Genomic DNA, 21,057 nt, shown 5'->3' on the forward strand with positions numbered 1-21,057 from the left:
TTGAACATCGTTATCACTCCTTGTTGGGTTTTCCTGGGGCTTACATCTTGATTGGTCTGCCCCTCTGTCTATCACCATCGACCTGGAACATCCCACCCATTCTTCCCATCATCTGCAGCTGTGTCTTCCTCAACTGGGTCTATACCACCCACCCTATGGGTGTGCTGTACTTCTTTTCCTGTACTTCTAGCCTGTCGCAGCCACTGAAGTTAACCCTATGTCTTTGAGTGGTATGTGATAGGATAACCCTTTCTGTGTTTGAGCCACTCTTTTAATAAGCATAATATATCTAAACTTAACAGAGAATAATCACTTTTTATGCTTTTGTCTTGCAGAGATAATCTTTGGATGGCATCTGATTTTTGTGTTAATTCTATTTATGGTATCTTTATCAACATGACTTAAATTCTCCACAAGCTGGGAACAGTTCACAGAGTGAGTTTCGTAACTTGCAATTTCACATGAAAAGATCTGAGAACTCCTACAGTAAAAGCTGGGTTGGACAAAGCATTTCTTACGTTTATGAGGAAATCCTTTCCTGCACAGCTCCTATTTTTCCTCCTATCAAGCACATTTTGGGAAATGTTACCCAAGAGAAATTTCTTTAACCGTCACAGTAAGCAAAGGGAGCTAACATATGATGAAAACCACCCAACCGCCAAACATCACATATTTGATATCGTTTAACTTTTTACAAAAATCTGAGATTGTTTTCTTGTCATTTTTCAGTTATGAGAACTGAGGTTTATTCACATCAGACACACTTGCTCACATTCATACCTGTGCAGTCAGGGCCAGAATCTGTACCTGACTCCAAATTCTGGGCTTTTTCTACAAAACTTACTCATTCATTACATTCTTATTTGATAGAAGTGAATCTCTTGAAGATCTCAGATAAAAGCTCTTAAATTATCTCAACTATTCCTATTGGGAAAAAAACTCCTATTTTTACCTGATGATTTTTTCATTTTACTGGAAAGCAATCAGTGGAGGGTGAAGGCAATAGATGCTAAATAATTTGGTAATGAAGCAAGAATTAATGTCTAAAGGTAAATTAAAAGTTTGCTAAACATTGTTAGTGGTAATTTCTTTTGAAAAACATAAGACAAACTGGAAAAAAATTAAATTTATGAATATAAATATAAATTTATGTCAGAAACATTGGCCTACCACTTCCTTATATTTAAAAAATTCATTTTAACTTTGTTCTTAAAGTTTCTTAGTGATTAATCTATGTCCTGGGATTAACTTTAATGTTTTATGGGGAAGATAGATTTCTGCCATACTGTTGGAACCTATTGAACTAGGAGTAATAATAAATTAAAGAAAAAATTAAAGGCTAGTTTTTCTTTTGGGGAAAATGGATCTACATTTTGCTAATTAATTAAATAATACATTTTGATAAAAAACTTACAAAGTTTTGCTAGAATATTTGAATATTATAATAGTTTGCTCACTTTAAATTGCCAAATTTTGACTGATTGCCTTCTGTGATTTATAGAAGGAAGATAATACTTCTAGAGACATTGAAAGACCGAGGAATAGGTTGGAAATTAAAAGGAGATTCAATCTCCCCTGGCTTCAATTCATTCTCCCCACAGCTGCTAGAATACTTTTCCTTAGACATTAGAAAGAATAGGAACTGCCTCTCTTTAGTATCACCCACGCATCATGCCACACAAGGTACAGTTTTATGCAAATAAAAGAAATTTCCAATAAAATGACAATGACAAATAATAATCCCAAATAGATAATTGATCAAGATGAGAGTTACGATATGTGTAGAATTGGCCAAATGTCCAAAAATGTATTGGTTTACAAGAAATTTTTAAGCCATCAGAAATTTTACCTTAACTTCTTATTGAGGAGCTGCTCTGTATTTGAATTCACATTTTGCTGCTGAATAATCTGAAGTTTATAATGCTAGAGTTTAACTTTGCTGGAAAGTAACACCACCATCTCACTGATTTTTAAAGCAGAACTCATTTGGTGTAGTTCTTTCAAAAAGGAATTCTATTACCTATGATTTATTTATTAACAACGTATTAAAATGTAGATCATCAGTTATATGCAAGTAGGCACTTCATTGAAAGAAATAAGGAAATTAGACGTGGGCTTTGGTGGTTTTATTTCACTGGAACTTTTCCCAAAGTTGCTTCATGAAAATATTTTCTTAAGGAGCTTTGTCAGGTTTTGGAGGAAATTCAAATGAGTAATTGTATTTTATTTTTATTATGAAGTTTTCCACTTTAAAATATATTTGAGTGTACTGTGCAATGGTCCAAGGTAATATTTTGTCAGACTTGCAAGCATAGCATTTGAATTGTTTAACTCATCTGATTATATTGGATCTGATTATATTATTATAAAGCTACCATCAGTCCTACTTTCCATTTTCAGAGATATAATAAAGAAAAAAATGTGTATATTGTATGTGTACATATATTCTTCACAAGACCCTTGACCTAAACTCTGAGCTTTAACTCCCACATTTGTGATGAAGATTCATTTGTTTCAAACTAGAGAAGCTAACTCTGACTGACTTAAACAACTGATTGGAGAGATACTGGGTTACTCACATGAGTAAGAGGGAAGTTGTAGAACATGGTCAATCTTAAGGGGCCAAGGTAGCAACCACGATCCCCTCAAGGCACTCTGTTGCCTTGAAGTTCAAATTCCAGCAAGGGAAAGTCCAACCGGCCTGGTTTGGATCACATGGTTGTCCCTTGCCTAGGAGAGGACAGGACACTTTAGATCAAACTAGGTCCAGTGGGGAAAAAGATAATTTTCCTAAAGGATATTAAGGTGCTATTCCGAAAAGAAGATGGAACGGGTGTTTGGAAGTCAAGAAAGCAACAGTCTCTCAAATACCTTTAACAAAGTATTATGCTAGAGTAACTTTGCTCAGAGAACCAGGAAATCTTATGTGTATTTTTTATCATTCTTTTGAGTATGCACATGCAAAGATATATAAGGAATAATATTGCCTAATAATTGACCTTAAAGCATATAATTGACAAGAGGTATTGAGCTATGTCTAAGACTGAGTTAATTGGAAGTACCCCATTTTATAAATGAGGTAGTTACCATATATATAACCCAGGTTTTAACTCCGAGCTCGTATAGATAGAGAAATTTGTTACAGCATTTAGAAAACTGGTGATTTTATTCACATATATCTGTTGGGAGAGAATCCTCCTTGGGAATATCCCATTTCTTTACATCTCGCAGGCAGAGACACTGATTGCCTTAGTTCTGGATTATCTTTTCAAAGATATTTTTCAGGGGCTTCCCTGGTGGCGCAGTCGTTAAGAATCCACTTGCCAATGCAAGGAACACAGGTTTGAGCCCTGGTCCAGGAAGGTCCCACATGCTGCGGAGCAACTAAGCCTGTGTGCCACAACTACTGAGCCTGCACTCTAGAGCCCGCGAGCCACAACTACTGAGCCCGTGTGCCACAACTACTGAAGCCTATGTGCCTAGGGCCCGTGCTCTGCAACAAGAGAAGCCACCGCAATGAGAAGCCCGTGCACCGCAATGAAGAGTAGCCCCTGCTCACAGCAACTAGAGAAAGCCCGCACGCAGCAACGAAGACCCAACACAGCCAAAAATTTAAAAAAAAAAAAAAAATATATATATATATATTTTTTTTTTTTCAGAAGATAGAGGAAGTATCTCCTTCTGGAGTAGGTGGCAGACAGGTTTGCTGCCCAATATAATAAAGATAATGTCTCTTTCCAAAGCAACAGTCAGGCAGGATTACTGCCCATCATAAAAGGCTTGGGTTCTTTAAGTTTAGGGTTCCTTTCCTGTAATGTGGCCACTGCATGTGTAGGTGTCACCTGGCCCTCTTCACTTTGCCCTGTGGGAATCAGGCTCAGATAACGGGCACAAGGAAATGCTGATACTGTGGCTACTGCTATTGCTGGGAGTAATGAAGTCTTCTGTCTCTGACCCAGGAATCTTGTGTCTTCTGCTAGCATTCCTGAAACTATGGCAGCTGACTTATGTATTTCAGACTTTTACAGCTCTTGACAATAGCAGCCTTTATCAACATTGACATTTTTCTTTATAGATATTGAAACCAAGGAATTTATTGAGTCCCTACCATGTACCAGCCACTGTGTTAACCTCTTCATATACATAATTTAATCCTTAAATAATCCCATAAATTGATAACTATTTTCTTCATTTTGTGCCTTACCACTTAGAGAATTCATTAGAATTCTTTTCAGAGAGAGCCTTGCTATTTGTCTGTCTGTCTGTTTGTTTTGGTGACATAATACATTGATAATACTCTTGAGTAGAGGGTAATACCTCAAGGACACATTTGAAAAATAAATGACTGTCATTATATTTATGACAAAGGGGTAAATGTTTGTTGCTACTGAAAGAAGGGAAAGAGTTGGAAGTTAGAGAAAATGTCAAAGACTGAATACTAAGTGGAAAAAGGCAGAAGAGAGAGTAAAAATAAAAATAACAAGGCAATAAAGCTGTGGTAGAGGGCAAGGCAGGGTACACAAATACTAGATAGGAGCCTGTAGTGGGATGCTATGAATGCAATCCCCATGATCCCACAAATATTTAGGACGGACTGTACAAACCATGAGAAACTCATTTCAGGGATTAGATTACTTGCGGATCCGCTGGAAGGTTCAGGGATTAGATTACTTGCGGATCCTCTGGAAGGTTCCGAATTTCATATCCAGGTTTACATCCAGGGTGACATGACGTTTGGAGGTCATGGTGAGATGGCAAGCCAGAAGTCCTTGACGCCCCCAAATACTATGTGGGATACTTATTCAAGGAAAACCTGATGCTCATAGAGGTTGAGTATTTTGGTCAAACTCCCAGAGTTATTGTGCTGCGTGGCAGAGGTTTTAAAAACCGAACCTTTTCGTTATGTTTAAGTAGAGAATCGCAGAAATACAGCCAAGAAGGTTTTTTTCACTTAACTTATGTGGAACCCAAATATCAAAGCAATTAACATAACCAAGCTGGTGCAAATGATTTTCCATGCTTGATTCGGACATCTTGAGTATGTCGGCTATCTCCCGCGTGGTATAACAATGATTGCTCTCAATTAATGTCTTGATTTGATCGCTATCAACTTCAACTGTTCTGCCCAACTGTGGAGCATCGTCCAGCAAGAAATCTCCAGCACGAAACGTCGCAGACCACTTTAGACATGTTTGATCAGTCACAGCACCTTCTCCATACACTGCACAAATCTTTTTTTGTGTTTCAGTTGCATTTTTACCTTTCTCGAAATAGTAAAGCATAATATGCCGAAAATGTTGCTTTGCTACTGTTTCAAAGGTCTCTGGTTTATGGGACTAGATGAATGACAACTCTGTAGATGAAAATAGGAAATAGTGGGTTTAGAAGGGACGATGGCATCCATCACAGTTTGGGACACACTGAGCTCTTTATTAGGAATCAGGAGAGGGGTCTGGATTAAGTAATAGGAATCTGGAGACCCCCGTGTAAGTTACCACATCTGAGAGAACTTGAGATCATACTGTTTACATTCATGCTAGCATCCATCTTGCCTTTTTGAAACTTCCATTACTTAAAAGGAACATGAGAAAAGTCTGAAAAAAGGAAACAGAAGGGAAAGACATGTTTTTGGTTGGCATTCAGGAGTGGTCAGGAAGCAGGAAGACATTAGGGTCTCCACCCAGGAACAGAGAGAAAGAACCTATGGAAGTTAAACAGAATCAAAGGAGGAAAGGCTTAAGTCTCATTCTTTACATGCTAAATCCTGCTCAATGCTGTAACCCCTCGTGAGAAATGTGGAGTATCATCTCAGCCTAGGCCGGACCCTGCGATATCGCACATGTGTTCCCTCAGCACCCCCCCTTCCCAGGGCGGATGGAAATGGCCCGAGTGTGGCAAATGCACGTGAAGCGACACACTGAGCAGCTTCCCCAGCACCAAGCCAGCCTCTCGGCCTGCAGAGGCGTCTCCAAGTGGAGGGGGCCTCGTGCTTGCCAGACGCCTCTGTGCTGGCTGATGTGGCCGCTGACGGCCGCAGAGGGGGAGAGGGAGAAGGGAGCTGTGAAGTTCCCCCGAAGATGTGCAAATGCTCCCCCCAGTCAAGGGGAGATTCGGGGAAATCGGCTCATATGATGATTCTCCCAACAAACTAATTCTCAGGAATAGGTTAAGAGCATTGGGAAGCCCTGGGGTTGGGTTTAGTTTACCAAAGCAGTACTTCGTGAGCCTCATATATTGTGCTCCCCCTTCTGCTGCTGGAGTGGAAGAAGAGCAGACAGAAATTATCTTACCTTCTGAGCGCAGGACACAAAGTGGTGAAACTCACGCATTTCCACAAACGTTAAATTCCCCTCCTATTACTCAGCAATTATTGGCAAGTTAATTGGTTCTAGATCTCAACATTATCACTTCCTGTAGGAGGCTTAAGATAGAGTTTGTCAATATTCTTGGCAATATATTACACACACACCAGCATTTGAGGCAAAATGGAAAGCTATACCTTTATTATGCAAAATTTTCAATTTGAATATATCTACCCAGCCACAAATGGAGAAACTAGAGTCCCACAGTGCTGCCTGGAAAGCTGGGGAGGCAGAGGTGGGGCGTGTGTGTGTGGTGTGTGTGTGTGCGTGTGTGTGGAGGTGCCTGGTGTGTGTGCGTGTGTGTATAGCATGTGTGTGCTGGTAAAACTTTCCTCTTCTATGGAATCACAAAGGCTGGAGGTATAACTGTTTCCCCCTAACACCTTTTTCCCTTGGAGCAAAGACTGATGAAAGTGAAGAGGTAGTTATATAAGATGGAAACTAGGCAAGAGAAACTATTTCTAAAATTATTGAAAAGTAAGGATTAGAGCAAACATTTTCTTTTCTTTTGAGCTTGTACCTGGAGCTTAAGCAATTTTAAGCCAGCAAAAGGATCATAGTGTGGCTGCAACAGCAGTGCAACTGATTTTATATCTGCCTAGGATTTAACATCCTGCAGGTGCCCAGGATGATTAGAAGAAAGTGACAGAAATGAAATGGGGCAAAGGGACCCTCAAGTTGGGGAGAATAATGGCTGCTAAATGACTCTGTCCTCCCCTCCAAATATGGACTCAACCAAAATTAGTGCATAGACAAAGAATCAGTGTGAGATGCTTTGAGCTGCCTGGACATTTTTGAAAATAAGTGAGTGTTTAAAGAATAATTGTTAAATTGAATCATTGAATTGGGAGATACATGTCTTTTAGATTCCATTCTAGCAGTGTCTGAGCTACATGAAAAAGTATCAATACATGAAAGCAACCAATCAGGCCCACACTTCTACCTTTAATGCATTTTAACGTTCAGTGTACATTTTCCTTTTTCTATGTAGGAGCTTAAATGAGATACTTCCCTTAACCCGGGGGTAACATAAATTCTATAAAATATATAGTATTTTTTATCGAAATACTTTCTCCTAGAAGTATGCTCTTATAACTTCAAATTGATGAAGACCCAAAGAACCATAAAACAAGTGGAACTTGCTGGAATAATTTAGGAAGCAGAATTATAGCATGCATAGAACTGGGCGGCCAGCCCTGAGGCAGTTTTGAATCCTGGCTCTGCCATTTTCTTGCCATGGGACTTGGATTAATCACCTGTAACAACGGGATAATTTTACCTCTCTTGCTGGGTGATAGAGCTCAATAAATAAACTAAGGAAAATCATCTGAAGTTAGTCCATGCTTAATAATATTAGAAATTTAGTCTGAAATATTATTTTTGTTGATAAGGAAAATGGGGTTAAAAAAAAAATCTATGCTAGTGAGCGTTACAGGCTGGCCTCACTCCCAGACCTAACTAGACTCCAAGGAAGGTTTTCTTCTGACATCACATCACAACCATGACAAAGTGAATACATCTTTCTCCTCATGTGATACCTTCAAGTCAAAGATTGAATTCTCCATGACCTTTGAAAACTTAAAATATGCCTGGCCTTACATTTCCAAAGTAACAGAGACCACCGTGTGGTGTGACTTCCTATCTTTTCAAAGGGATAGAGCTATTCCTCACACAGTTTCTACAAACTGTGTGTGATAATGAAGTGCCACAGCACAGTGGTGTGACCTTTATAATGAGCTGAGACAGAGACGTCCCCAAATGATCCTGGGAGAGGGTCACAAGAGGGACTGGCTGACTCGCGGGCCGGGGATGTGGAAACCGGTCTTCTTGGAACTACAGTAGTACTCTGAGCAAGGGGTCCTCTTTGCACATTTGCAGTCACCCACCGGGAGTTGAAATGAAATTAGGTCTCGCCTAAACTGGATTTTCTCCCAATACGTTAGCATTTGTACACTCTTGACAATGTTTGGCCGTTTGCTAATTAGTAGTAGGATGACTTCAGTAATAGTAATGGTATGATTAAATCATGTTTTACTGCTGTTGAATTGACCTATAACAAGGCTACCAAGGGGTACTTCTTATATATACGTTCAATTTTTATTCTGGTGAGCACACCTCAGTTGGCAAACTTAATCCATTACTAGAAGTTGGATTACAGTGACTTTTTCACTAATTCAAGGAAATGGAAATTTAAAAAAATACACCAAAATGTTATGATGCAACTATTGTTTTTCTGATTCACTTATACTGAAGTATTGGCCAAGAATGATTTGTCTCTTTAATCAGTTGTAGAAAAAACAAACTTTAGTGACTTAACGTAAGAGAAGGATAATTCTTTCTCAAGAATTATCAAGAATTAAATAGTCAAAGATTGAGGTTGAAAGTATTTAACTGCTTAGTAAGGCTCTTTCATCTTCCTATTACACAAAGCTTCAAGTATTTCCAGAAATTGAAAAAACAAAAACAATTGAACTGGAATTAAGCAAAATAACTTTTGGAAGTTGGAGCTAGATAGTCTCAGCTCTTATCTCTGGGTTGTTTATTGGACTGCAGCTTCAGTTGATGCTCCTGGTTTTCTTTAGTTACTTCTAGAAGTACAGATATCCGTGAATCTCACACTCCTGCTTTATACCTCCTCGCAAAGATGATCTCCAGTTGGTCCTAGTAGAATCCTTATTAAATGGATGAATACTTTTAAACCTGCTTAATCTTTAGACATCTGTCATGTCACTGTATAATTTAATGGCAATAAAATTTGGATACGTTCGTTTTCCGTTTTAATTGGTTTGAGAAGACAGAGTTACGTTTTTTGTTAATAATTACGCAAATGCACAGGAAGAAAAACACAGATTTAACTGCAAATCGATGTGTCTCTGAAATACTTCTCTAAGTATATATGTACGCAGCAAAGCCATCACCATCACATTAGGATTTTCTCATTTCGAGGAAACTGGAAGTTGTGATAGGTTGTATAATTTTGGCCCCTAGGACTTGATCTGGATCTCAGCTGTCACAGCCTTGTCCTCCATCCGTGCCAAAGGGAAACATTACCAGGTATGAGTAGTGGAGGAGGTGATGTGCAGGTGTGGCAGACACAAGCCACAGTAAAAGGAGGAACGAGGGCCCTCAGCCGAGCTCTCCCTCGGCCTGTGTGCTCCTCCAACAGCGTGTGCTTCTACGCATTGGCTTTCTTTTCTGAGGAGAAACCTACAAAAAACAGCAGGAAAATGTTTCAGATTGAAAATTAAGAATTCATTTCTCTTCTTCTGGCTTAGGACTCACATAAGCTTCGAGGCTGGCGAGAAAAGAAGTATTTTATTCATGAGCACCCACAAGTTTACACTGAGAAATCAAGAGGCAGCAAATGGAAGGTTATTATTTTCAGGACTGACACATGCTTACCGTTTCGTGAAATCACTTGTGGCCTTGTCCTGATCGTGCCTGACAAGGATACACTACTTCTCATCCTTGCTGTCATTTCGGTGGCTCTGGCATTTGCTTATGAAAGTGAGTCATATGTGTTACTCTTTGGTTCAGTACTCATCCCACAGAGAGATAACTGCCAAATAAAGTACTTTAAAAATACGATACTGGGTGCGTTCTTGCCGAAGCCATAGAAAAGATCACAGTGCTTACGATGTGAGAGTGTGTCATGAAAACCAATATGAAAAATTTGGAATATTTTAGTAAGACCAGGATAAAATGCCACAAATAAGTGCCATAGGGAAAACAAAATCAAAGAAGTCTACTCATGGCAACAGAAAAAATATCGCATAAATGCCAAGAAATAAGGTGTTTCCCTGATTCATGATAACGTTTTAGTATATGTTAAATGTTTTATACTTGCTGCCCTGCATTTGGTATTTCAAAGATACGCTAAACTAACATTTTAGTAACAGGAAGATAAAAGGTTACTTTTTCAGGTTGAAAAAATATTCTGAGAACTGCGGCCATTTTATAAAAAGGTATCTACTGGAAACAAAATGAAAAGACAAGCTACTGAATGGGAGTAAATACTTGCGAATGATGTGACCGATAAGGGGTTAATATCTAACATATATAAATAGCTCATACAACTCAATATCAAAACAAACAAACAAACAACCCAATTAAAAATGGGCATAAGACCTGAACAGACATTTTTCCAAAGAAGACAGTCATTTGACCAATAGGCACATGAAAAGATGCTCAACATCATTGATCATCAAAGAAATGAAAATCAAAACCACAATGAGATATTAGCTCACACCTGCCAGAATGGCTATCAACAAAAGGACCACAAATAACAAATACTGGCAAGGATGTGGAGAAATGGTAACCCTTGGACACTGTTGGTGGGAGTGTAAATTGGTGTTGCCACTGTGGAAAACAGTATGGAGTTTCGTCAAAAAAACTAAAAATAGAACTACCGTATGATCCAGCAATTCCACTCCTGGGTATGTATCTGAAGAAAACAAAAGCACTAATTCAAAAAGGTATATGTACTCCAATGTTCATAGCAGCATTGTTTAAAATAGCCAAGATATGGAAGCAACCTCAGTGTTCATCAACAGATGAATGGATAAGGAAGATGTGGGATATATATATATATATATATATATATATATATATATATATATGTATATGTATAAAAATATATACTATATGCATTATATATATCCATTACATGTATAATGGATATATATAATATATATAATACATAATACATATATAATGGAATATTACTCAGCCATAAAAGAGAATGAAATTTTGCCACTTGCAACAACATAGATGGACTTGGAGGGTATTATGTGAGATAAGTCAGACAGAGAAAGATAAATACTGTATGATATCACTTATATGTAGAATCTAAAAAATACAACAAACTAGGGAATATAATAAAACAGAAACAGACTCACAGATATAGAGAACAAACCAGTGGTTACCAGTGGGGAGAGGGAATGGAGAGGGACAAGAAAGGGGCAGGGGATTAAGAGGTACAAAGTACCATGCATAAAATAAATAAGCTACAAGGCTTTACTGTACAGCACAGGAAATATAGCCAATATTTTATAATGAATGGATGAATATGTTATAATGAACTATGAGGAGAGTATAACCTTCAAAAATTGTGAATCACTATGTTGTACACCTGAAACTTACATAATATTGTAAATCAACTATACCTCAATAAAAAAAGAAAAAAATATTTAATGCCTTTTTGGAAAGTTATATTAAACGTAGTAAGTATCTTACTTTCTCAGAAAAGTTAGCTACAGTTTCTACAGGAAATTAGCCGCATAACGTTCTTAAGATATTTGTGGTGTACGTTTTTGAAATCACATGCAATTTATGGCACAGAATTACAATTTATGGCAAAGAATTCATTTACAATATATACCTGAACTTTTGGTGTATTTTAAAGACAGACTAGACATGATTATGCACTAAACTGAGAAAATATAAAAATATAGGTAAAAATGTGTTTAGATGGGAATGTAACTTTATAATAATTTTTTAAAGTCTGGAAGCATTCCTTAATTTGATTAAAAAGTTTTTGCATTTCCAAAAAGAAAAGATACCTAATATGGTGAGAACATAAATTTGGATCCAGAATCATGATCTACTGGTCTAACCAATCCTGAAGTTTAGAATTAATCCATTAATTAATGATGCCTACCTCTAGGTATCTTAAAACATTAAGAAAAATTAGTTCCTGTGTAGTTTTTACAGCACTCTTGTGAAATAGGTATAGAGGCAAGGGCTACTACCCACAAGTTTTAGATGGAGAGCAGCTATGGCCCATGAGATAATCCATGGCAGAATGGAAATCTGAACAAAGGCAAATACAGGTCTTGAGTTCCTAGAACGGAAGGCAGAGTGTCCTTATATAGTGAAGTTGGTTAGAGACTTCTGTCGTGAGACTTGGCTCTGCAGTTATGGGGGCAGGACAAGAGAAACACCACAAGGGAATGTGGGTCCTCACCTGCTAGGAAGAATTGGCTTTGCCTTATTGCTTGGTGAAGGACTCTACCCACTAATTGGGTAAGTAATTATCTATTAATGGTGTTGGTTACACTGTAGGTTTCCATGTTCACAGGAGCACAGGTTAAGTAGCCTGATGCCAAAGTGATCTGAATAGAACCCAGAGATCTTGGTGACAGAAGCCATGTCTCAACTCTACATCAAGTATTAGCTGAATCTAAAGTACAGTTGGTGGTTAAGAGTGGAGGGGGTATCAGCGCCGCAGAGGGGTTTTGAAAGGATTGAGGGGACTCTGCTCTCTACATGCCCACTAACCTCTTAGAATGTGAACGCTTAGGCATGAACAGTAAGGAAACCTACGTAAGTAGACTTTCTTCCCAGCTGGGATGCAGAAAAATAAAATATATACCTTGCTTTCCTTCCCTATGGATTTTTATCTTCCATTTAATAGAATTACTACAATTTAATTTACCTGGTGGAATTGTGACTAGTCTAGACTTACTGTGTGCATTTTTCTCATCTAGGATCGATCTGTCTTCTGTATCTATTCATACAAAATGCTAAATAGAATGTTTAGTCTTTGCTTATAAAATCAGTGTTTGACTAGGAATATATTTACCATCTGTATTTTCATATGTTCCTGTACATGTAAATATACTTTTGCACTTTATTATTCTTTTAGTAAAATCATTTAGTTTACTGATAAGCTGACCTTAAGAGCATTAAAGGTGAGTGGCATTTCTCCTGTAATTCTTTTCAAACAATCTAGAAACAGGCATAAAATTATCTGCCTCTAAGTTTCAATTAATTTCCTTTATTAAGACAGTAATGTATTTGATAAAAGAAAAATATTGTAATATTTTATCCATCTGTATTGAAAATTATACAAAGTACTGTCTTTAAGTTTCTTCTGTTTCTTACATTTCTTAAGTACTTTTTACTATTTACACTGGTCCCTTTATCTCTTCATACTATTAGGAACTGGAAAAAATCCAACGAATCCAAGCCATTTACCAATGTAAAATTACCTGTAATGTTTAAATAAAGACAGTTATAAAAAGACACACCCTGGGGGCTTCCCTGGTGGCGCAGCGGTTGGGAATCCGCCTGCCGATGCAGGGGACACGTGTCCCGGTCCGGGAGGATCCCGCCTGCCGCTGAGCGGCTGGGCCCGTGAGCCATGGCCGTTGAGCCTGTGCGTCCGGAGCCTGTGCTCCGCAACGGGAGAGGCCACAGCGGTGAGAGGCCCGCGTACCGCAAAAAAAAAAAAAAAAAAAAAGACACACCCTGAGACATAAAGATTCTGGTTTTCAGGACAGGACCATTAGAATGTATTTAAATAGAATAAATGCAAAGTATGACACTATTACATTTTACTTAATGCAGAGCATGGGGTGGTCCACATTGCTTAGTGGTTACAATGTGGGCTTTGGAGCTAGACTGTGTGAGCTTGTCTGTGTCCCAGCCAATAACCAGCCATGTCCAACCACGTGGGGTTGGACAAGTTACATGATCTCTCTGCTTCTCAGTTTTCACATTTACAAAACAGGGACAACGGCAGTCCTCGTTTCACATGGCTGCTGTAAGGTTTTGACGAGATAATAAATAGAAGGCCCCTAAAATAGTTTCTGGCATACAGTTAGTGTTATTGGGGGAACCGTGTCCCCCCCAAAAGGTATGTTTAAGTCCTTGCCCCTGGTACCTGTGAACGTGTCCTTATTTGGGAATAGGGGCTTTGCAGACATAATCAGGTTAATATGAGGTTACACTGGATTAGCCTAATCCAATATGACTGGTGTCCTTATAAGAAGAGGAAAATTTAGACACAGACACAGAGGGAAGATAGCCACGTGAAGAGAGAGTCAGAGATTGGCCTTATGCTGCCGCGGCCAAGGAACATCTGGGACTACTAGAGGCTGAAAGAGGCAAGGAAGGACCCTCCCCTACAGGCTCTGAAGGCAGCACGACCGTCCCAACACCTTGATTTCAGACTTCCAGCCTCCAGAGCTGTGAGAGCATACATTTTTGCTGTTTTCAGCCACCTAGTTTGTGGTACTTTGTTATGGTAGCTCTAGGAAATGAATTCAGGAAGTATTCAATTAATTCTTTATTATTAGACATCGGTAAAGGCCAATTATAATGGTTGGGCTTTGATCTTCTATATTGTAAAGAAATAATGATGTTTGCTCACAACACAGTCTTGCGTGCCTACATTTCATGCCATTCCAAATATGTAAGAATTGAGGTCCAGCTCATTAGACAAAGTTCAGCTCTATACCATATGAAAATTTTGGAAGGTGCAGAAGTGATTGGCATACAATAGAGTCAGAAAACATAGCCTTTTGACATTTCAAAAAGGAGGAAACAAACAACATGCTTTCAAAGTTATACTAACTCTGCTGTGCCGTAATTGTTCTGGAAACATGGAAGTCATTTTGCATCTCATTCTGATAACAGATAAAATGAGATTAAAAGTTCTTTGTAAAATCACATGTTTAAACAGAAACTGTAACCCGTTGACATCTGGGGACATCATGTAGATGTTACATTTTCTACATCGTGTAGAAAAATGCCATTATTTAATGCTATGCAGAGAGAAAGCTAGGAAAGTCTCAAAGCCTTGAAAACCTTTATTCAAATCTTGAGGTTCTGAAAGAAGATTTGATTTTCAGTGTGTCCCCAAAGCACTCTAAAATAACCACAGACAGTGGCTGAGAGCAAGGCTGGAAATCAGTTGACCTGAAGACTGTTCCATGTTGTACTCAGTACCAACTGACCTTAATCCTCGGCCAGGGAGCCCTTCACTGGGTCCCCACTCTTCAGAGGACCCTGCTCTGGCCCTCCTCCAGCCAGACTCCCTCTCATCATGTGGGCCTACCTTCCTTTAGAACAAGCTCCTGGCACCCACAAGCAGACCCCCAGATTCTTTGCCAGGTGACCCCGGGTCTGCTTCCAGGCCCCATGTTGTCTTCTTCCCCAGGCCCGAAGCCAAGGGGTGCCGTTTGTAGGGTAGTGAGGGGTATATGAAGTTGGGATGTGCCTGCTGGCTGTCCTCAAATTCACACTCAAGACCCCTCCCAGCGGGTAGGTGGGAGGGAAGGGGGTGGGCCATGGCTCAGGTCTTCCTGTGCCACTGCTTTCTGGCACAGAACTGGTTGGAATCTGAGTGTTCTAAATTTGACGCTGGCCTTCCAGTTATATTTATCAATAGGAGGATAGACTATACTTTAATAGCTTCTAAGCCTGATCCATAATGTTTAAATATTTACAAATAAAGTATGCAGCTTTCCTTGTGTTCTTGTCGCAGACCCTGGAATGTCAGAGGAGGCTCTAGTGGTAGCATAGACGTTTAGTCACCCACTTTGTACCCACTGTCCCTTTTAAAAATCACAAGGCTGCCGCTCTATGTGTAGACATTGGAGCCACTATTTCAGGTTAAATTATAATAAGAGGAATAATTATAAAGGAAGATACTAAGATAAAAATATCCTACATATATTGGGGTCAGAAAAATAAATTTGTCAGGAGTAATAGGAAATTAATAAAAACCGAGAACTAGGACAATCTAGGAAGCATATGTACTAATTAATATTAATTTAAATATCCACATTTTAAAAAGGATCCTTTTTATATAAATAAAATATTTTAAGTATTATATGAATAAAACGTATAGCAGTTTTCAGAAATAGCTTGTTTATAGATTATCAGAAACAGAGTCTAATTTTTCCACTGATTTTTCTTTCCATTGCTTGCATTTTGGTATTTCTAGTCCAAAACACAGGCTATATTGACTAGCAGTATATTCTTGAATAGTGGAGAATAAATGTATTGGTCATATGATGAGATAATAAAAATATCTTTATAATAAAAGCTCTTTAAACCCATATTTTTTTTAACAATCAATACTACACAATTATTTTTAAGAACTCTGAGCAATTGTGTTGGATCGACAAAGCAAAAGGAGCTTTCCAATTAAATAAAACAAAAAATAAAAAGATTCACTACCGAAATTAAATAATGGCATGTGGGATGTTTGTGACAAGTGTGATTTCAGAGCTTCTGCCAAGTGTCATGACCTGGCTTGAGCTTTGAAACAGCATCAGCTTTGGAAGCTAGAAAAGGGGCAACAGGAATTCCAAGCAGGTAGATTTTAAAGTAAGGAGGTTTCTTTCTATAATAGTCCCCTAGTCATGATCAGCCCTCTTCCCTGTAGACAAGCCACAGTCAGCTGCAGAGCAGTGCCGGTACGGAGGACAGGTTTCAAATGGTAATATAACCCTTCAGTTTCCACCAGGACTGCCCAAGCAAGATTTACCTCATAACACATTTATTATGCACTTATTCTTACATAGTACTGTGTCTTTTACCTGTGATATTCTAAGTGTCAAATGAGAAGCACAGATAATATATGCTATGAGTTCTTAGGAAGAAGAGATTATTGAGGGTTAGATACTAGACCTATAATTATCCAAGTTAAGACCCCCATTGTTACTTTTATATCTACCATTTTAGAGAGTTTTAATATAGTAAGAGAGGTAGCTTTTCAAGGGCACTACAGGATATGATTCAAGCACAGGTTTTGAGGTGTTATATACCTGGAATCTAATCCCAGGGTTAAATCTTCCTAACTCTGTGATTTAGGCATGCTACTTAAATTCTCCAAGCCTTAGTTTCCTCATCTGTAAAATGGTATAATAATAAAACTTACTTTATATCTGTAGACCCTGTCACACAACATGTTTATACATCACAGAGCTCTTATATTTCTTCCCAAGTAGACAAAAATCAGTAGGTCTCACACACTGACTATAAAATTATATTTTTGCATGTTATTTAGTTTTTGAAGATCATCACAATTCAGTCCTATTTTATATAATCATTAGTTTCTATTACTTTGGTCCAGGACGAATACTATAGTGATATATAAATGGCTTTATGATATTATCGAATTCTCTACTGCATAATTGTATTTTCTAGTGATTAAACTCCAACTCAGGAGAAAATATCTTTAATATTCATTCCAGACCAATATAATATAAAATGGGAAACTATAATTGGATGGCAACTCAGCTAATGTATTTCAGAAACACAGACATTATGCAACAATCATTATGGTTAATAGTATGCCTTTCTAGTAAAAGCTCTCCTTTATGACTGGAACCCAAGAACTTCATTAAAACCAATGGTTATATTAGTAGTAGAAAGAAAAGAAAAAAGAAAGTCCTACAGTTTTCTGATAAATACCTAGAGTTTTATTATAGAGTTTTTATTATAGAGTTTTTATTTTATTTTAGAGTTTTATTTTATTTTAGAGTTTTATTTTATAGAGTTCTCACTTTTTATCTTTCTTCTCCATAATGCTACTGTGAGCTATGGCCTTTGCCACTCTCAGTGCTGCTGTGTACAGCTGTCCAGGTTGTGTGCTGCACAACTGTAGGAGGCTCCATTTACGCAGACTACCATGAAAAGTCCTTGGACTTGTGAAGTTCCCAACTGGAAAATTACATATAGTATCCCCGGCTCTCTACTTCCACTCCGTAATGGATTCCTTGTACTAAACACTAGAATTCTGTGACCTCAGATCTGAACTAAATGAGATAACATTCCAAGTATGGCCTGAAATTGGAACATGGCTCCTCTTCAGCTTTTGTAGATAGATTCCAATCTCTGGAAATTAACAACTTAGAGTCACAGGTATGTGTCATATGGAATGTTAAACATGCAGCAGACATTGCTGACTTCTGATTATATGTGATGAAAACAGAAGAGGGATTATAATTATAGCCCAGTTTATTCAGCCCACTCCTGGGTGGCCTCATGAGACCAGAGAAACAAGCAGTAGAAAGTATAGCATATGCTGGAAAGAAAGAAGAGAATGGTAAACCAAAGAAAAATAAGGTAAAAGAGTACTCTTAGTTGTGAGTACTTGGTAGGTGACTTTTCCATTTTTCTCAGCATACCTAGAAGTGGGCGTTGTGGGCAACTCTGGCCTAAACTTGGAGCCTGACACTTAGTCATTAGGGAACACAGCTCTGAGCCTTTGGTTTCCTCTGTCTGTCTGCCAGTGACATTTAAAACATCTGTCTAGCAAACTCAACCTGGAATAGTGGATGTGCATCTGTCTTTTGCAGTAGAATCACAGAACTTTGTTGTTGTTGTTATAATGCAGCTCTGCTGGAAGTTCTCATTTCTAACCCCGGATGGAATACTGACTCTGAGATGGAATAGGAACAGATGCCAGAACTGAGATCCATGCATTTCTGCATTCGAACATTTTCTTTTTCTGAAGGAGTTCAATTTAACCCCAGGTGCATCACATTAGAGTTGTGTATGCAACTCAACTTTATAGTGGGTCCTCCCCGAGTATGAGTGAATGTATGTCAAGTAAACATCCCCAAAAGAGCCCATTAAAATGTAAACATGAAAGAATGCTCAATACAGCTGCGGTCTTACCATTCGCCTTGTCCTGCACATCTGGCGGAAACAGGTCGGGAGCATACCACTGACAGTCTGGCTGTGTGGAACAATAAAACATTATTATAGCAACACGGGCTTCAAACCAAACATAGTGGTGTGTTAAAAATATAACTACCCTATGTGGCTTTTGTTATGCAGGCAACACAAAAGGGGTTTCTATCCAGACCTGTGGCCAATCTTGCTCACCCCTCTTATCTCCCTCATCACTATTACCATCTCCCTACCCCCTCCTAAATCCACTCTGTGTTCAGCCAGAAAGTCTACTACTTTGCGATTGTGGCTTTTTTTTTTTTTAAACCAGATGTGTTTTGGATATGTGCAGAAGTATAAAGACTTTTGTAAAACTTACTATAGCCCGTAAATAAAACAAAAGAATTTATCATCAACAATACTCTTTATAAAACCCTAGCACAGGAGGCAACAGGAAAACCAACAACAACAATGTACAAGTTTAATGTTTTCTGGTGGCTCAAGGAAGAAGTCTAAGCCATTACATGAGGACATGGCTTATAGAGGCTCAGGATGGTAAAGGAGTGAAAATCTTTCCCTTTGTACTGTTCCTCTGCAGAAACTATTCTAAATTGCTTAGTTTAGACTAGAAAGTCAGTGAGAAGAGAGGGTAGACTTGGATTTTTCTCTTGGGATTTTTTTCCTAGATTTACACAAATTAAGAACAGCTAGACATTGAACATCAGGAAACCTGTTAAACAAATTGCATTGAAATAAATCATAAACTATAGACCTGAATTTCAAAATACAGTTCCAAGGCCAGAATCTTTGTATTTAACCACTTAGAACAGAGGAATCTCAGCTTTCCCTGCCAAGGAGGTTGGTCTGTCTTCCTGCTCCAGATGCTTGTTCCTGCTTCCTCTACCTTCTCCCCAAGACCCAGAGAAGACAGGCCCTTTGTTCTATTATCCAATTACCACCTGAAAATAACTCAGGAGAATTTTCTCTAACAACGAGCCAATGGGGGCATTTTACAGGGCTGCCAGACCACTGAAAGTAGCCTAAGAGTTCAATTATCTAAGATGCTAAGAAATGCTGCATTTGGTACTGCCTGACCCCACTTTACCCTCACTCAGACACCTAGGCTCCTGGCTCTTTTTGGTCCACAAAAAGCTAGAAGAGGAAATGAGATCACCTCCGTTTTTCATCTCCTCGTTTATTTTTAGATGTCTCAAATAACACATAGGATAAGTGACGTGAGCCTCAGTTTTATATTCCAGGACAGTTGCCAAAAGAAGGTGAATATACCATAATTTTACAAACACTATCGCATGTGCTTTAATTCAGGCTTAGAAATAAGCATGAGACATGAAATATTCTTTTAAAATGAACTCTGGGAGTTTCTGTAATTTCTCTCCTTATACTGAGATTTTGTTTAAGTGAATACTGATTGAAAATGTAGTCGTTACATGGCGTGGAATCTTGTTTCAAATACAGATGTTTATTTGGTGATAATTTTAAGTGATCGGGACTGCCTTATCTCTTGTAATTGATAGAAAAGGTTTGATGAGCTTTTATAGTAGGTGAACTTCTGCCTTTTTTCCACAAACAAAGATTTGAAGAAAACAGTCATTTTTACTTGTAGGCAAACTTGAATGAGTCCTTGGATTTATAGTTAACCTTCCACGAGAGTATTTCCCCCAATTCCCTAACCTGCAGACAACTAAACTCCTTAGTAAATTTCTATCTCTTTGTTTCCCACAATATTAATTTCCTTCTACATTCTGAAAAAAATACAGAATGATAGCTGTGTTTGGAGATTCCCAGAAATGTTTCTAGTGAAAAGTAAAAAGTAAGCAAACGGGTAAAGAAAAAAGAAAATGGAGGAGGGGGAGCAGACAGAAGAAGCAACCAACAACAACACAAAAAGAACCAAATTCTCAGCTGTATGCTGTGTCACACCAGGGTCAACTAAGAGACGCTCATTAAATTCTGACATCCTTCCTTCCACCACCCAAAGAGTCATTATCTCTTCCCTTGGGAAAAGGGCTTCTGAGTCACACTCAAATACAAAAGTGTGAGAAGTTTCAGGCAACTAAGAGAACTATGTACTCCTTAAGTGTCCTGCTAGGAAAATCCTGCTAGGATTTAAAATCTCAGATTCTTTGCCTAATTAGAAACACAGTTAATAATAACTAAGGGGGAGAAGGTTGTCTGAGCCAATCCAAAATGCAGAAAAATGCATGATTTATTTCCTGTATGAAGATTCTGTCTATGTAGGCAAAAATAGAGAGTAGAGACAAAC

General features: G+C 38.3%; 1 protein-coding gene across 1 annotated transcript in view; it reads right to left on the bottom strand.

Annotated features, from left to right (window-relative positions):
- Positions 1-7,063: 7,063 nt before the first annotated feature.
- TNIP3 (TNFAIP3 interacting protein 3) overlaps positions 7,064-21,057 on the bottom strand; it is a 59,407-nt gene continuing 45,413 nt past the window's right edge. The window contains exons 11-12 of the mRNA XM_027103621.1: positions 18,780-18,840; positions 7,064-9,569 (exon numbers count right to left, since the gene is read on the bottom strand). Coding sequence (XP_026959422.1) covers positions 9,538-9,569; positions 18,780-18,840 — 93 coding nt within the window. The 3' untranslated portion in view covers positions 7,064-9,537. The remainder of the gene's footprint in view (positions 9,570-18,779; positions 18,841-21,057) is intronic.

Source organism: Aethalodelphis obliquidens, unplaced genomic scaffold, assembly GCF_003676395.1.
Source record: "Aethalodelphis obliquidens isolate GAN/ISIS:26980383/991018 unplaced genomic scaffold, ASM367639v1 scaffold6, whole genome shotgun sequence".
Lineage (NCBI taxonomy): Eukaryota > Metazoa > Chordata > Mammalia > Artiodactyla > Delphinidae > Aethalodelphis > Aethalodelphis obliquidens.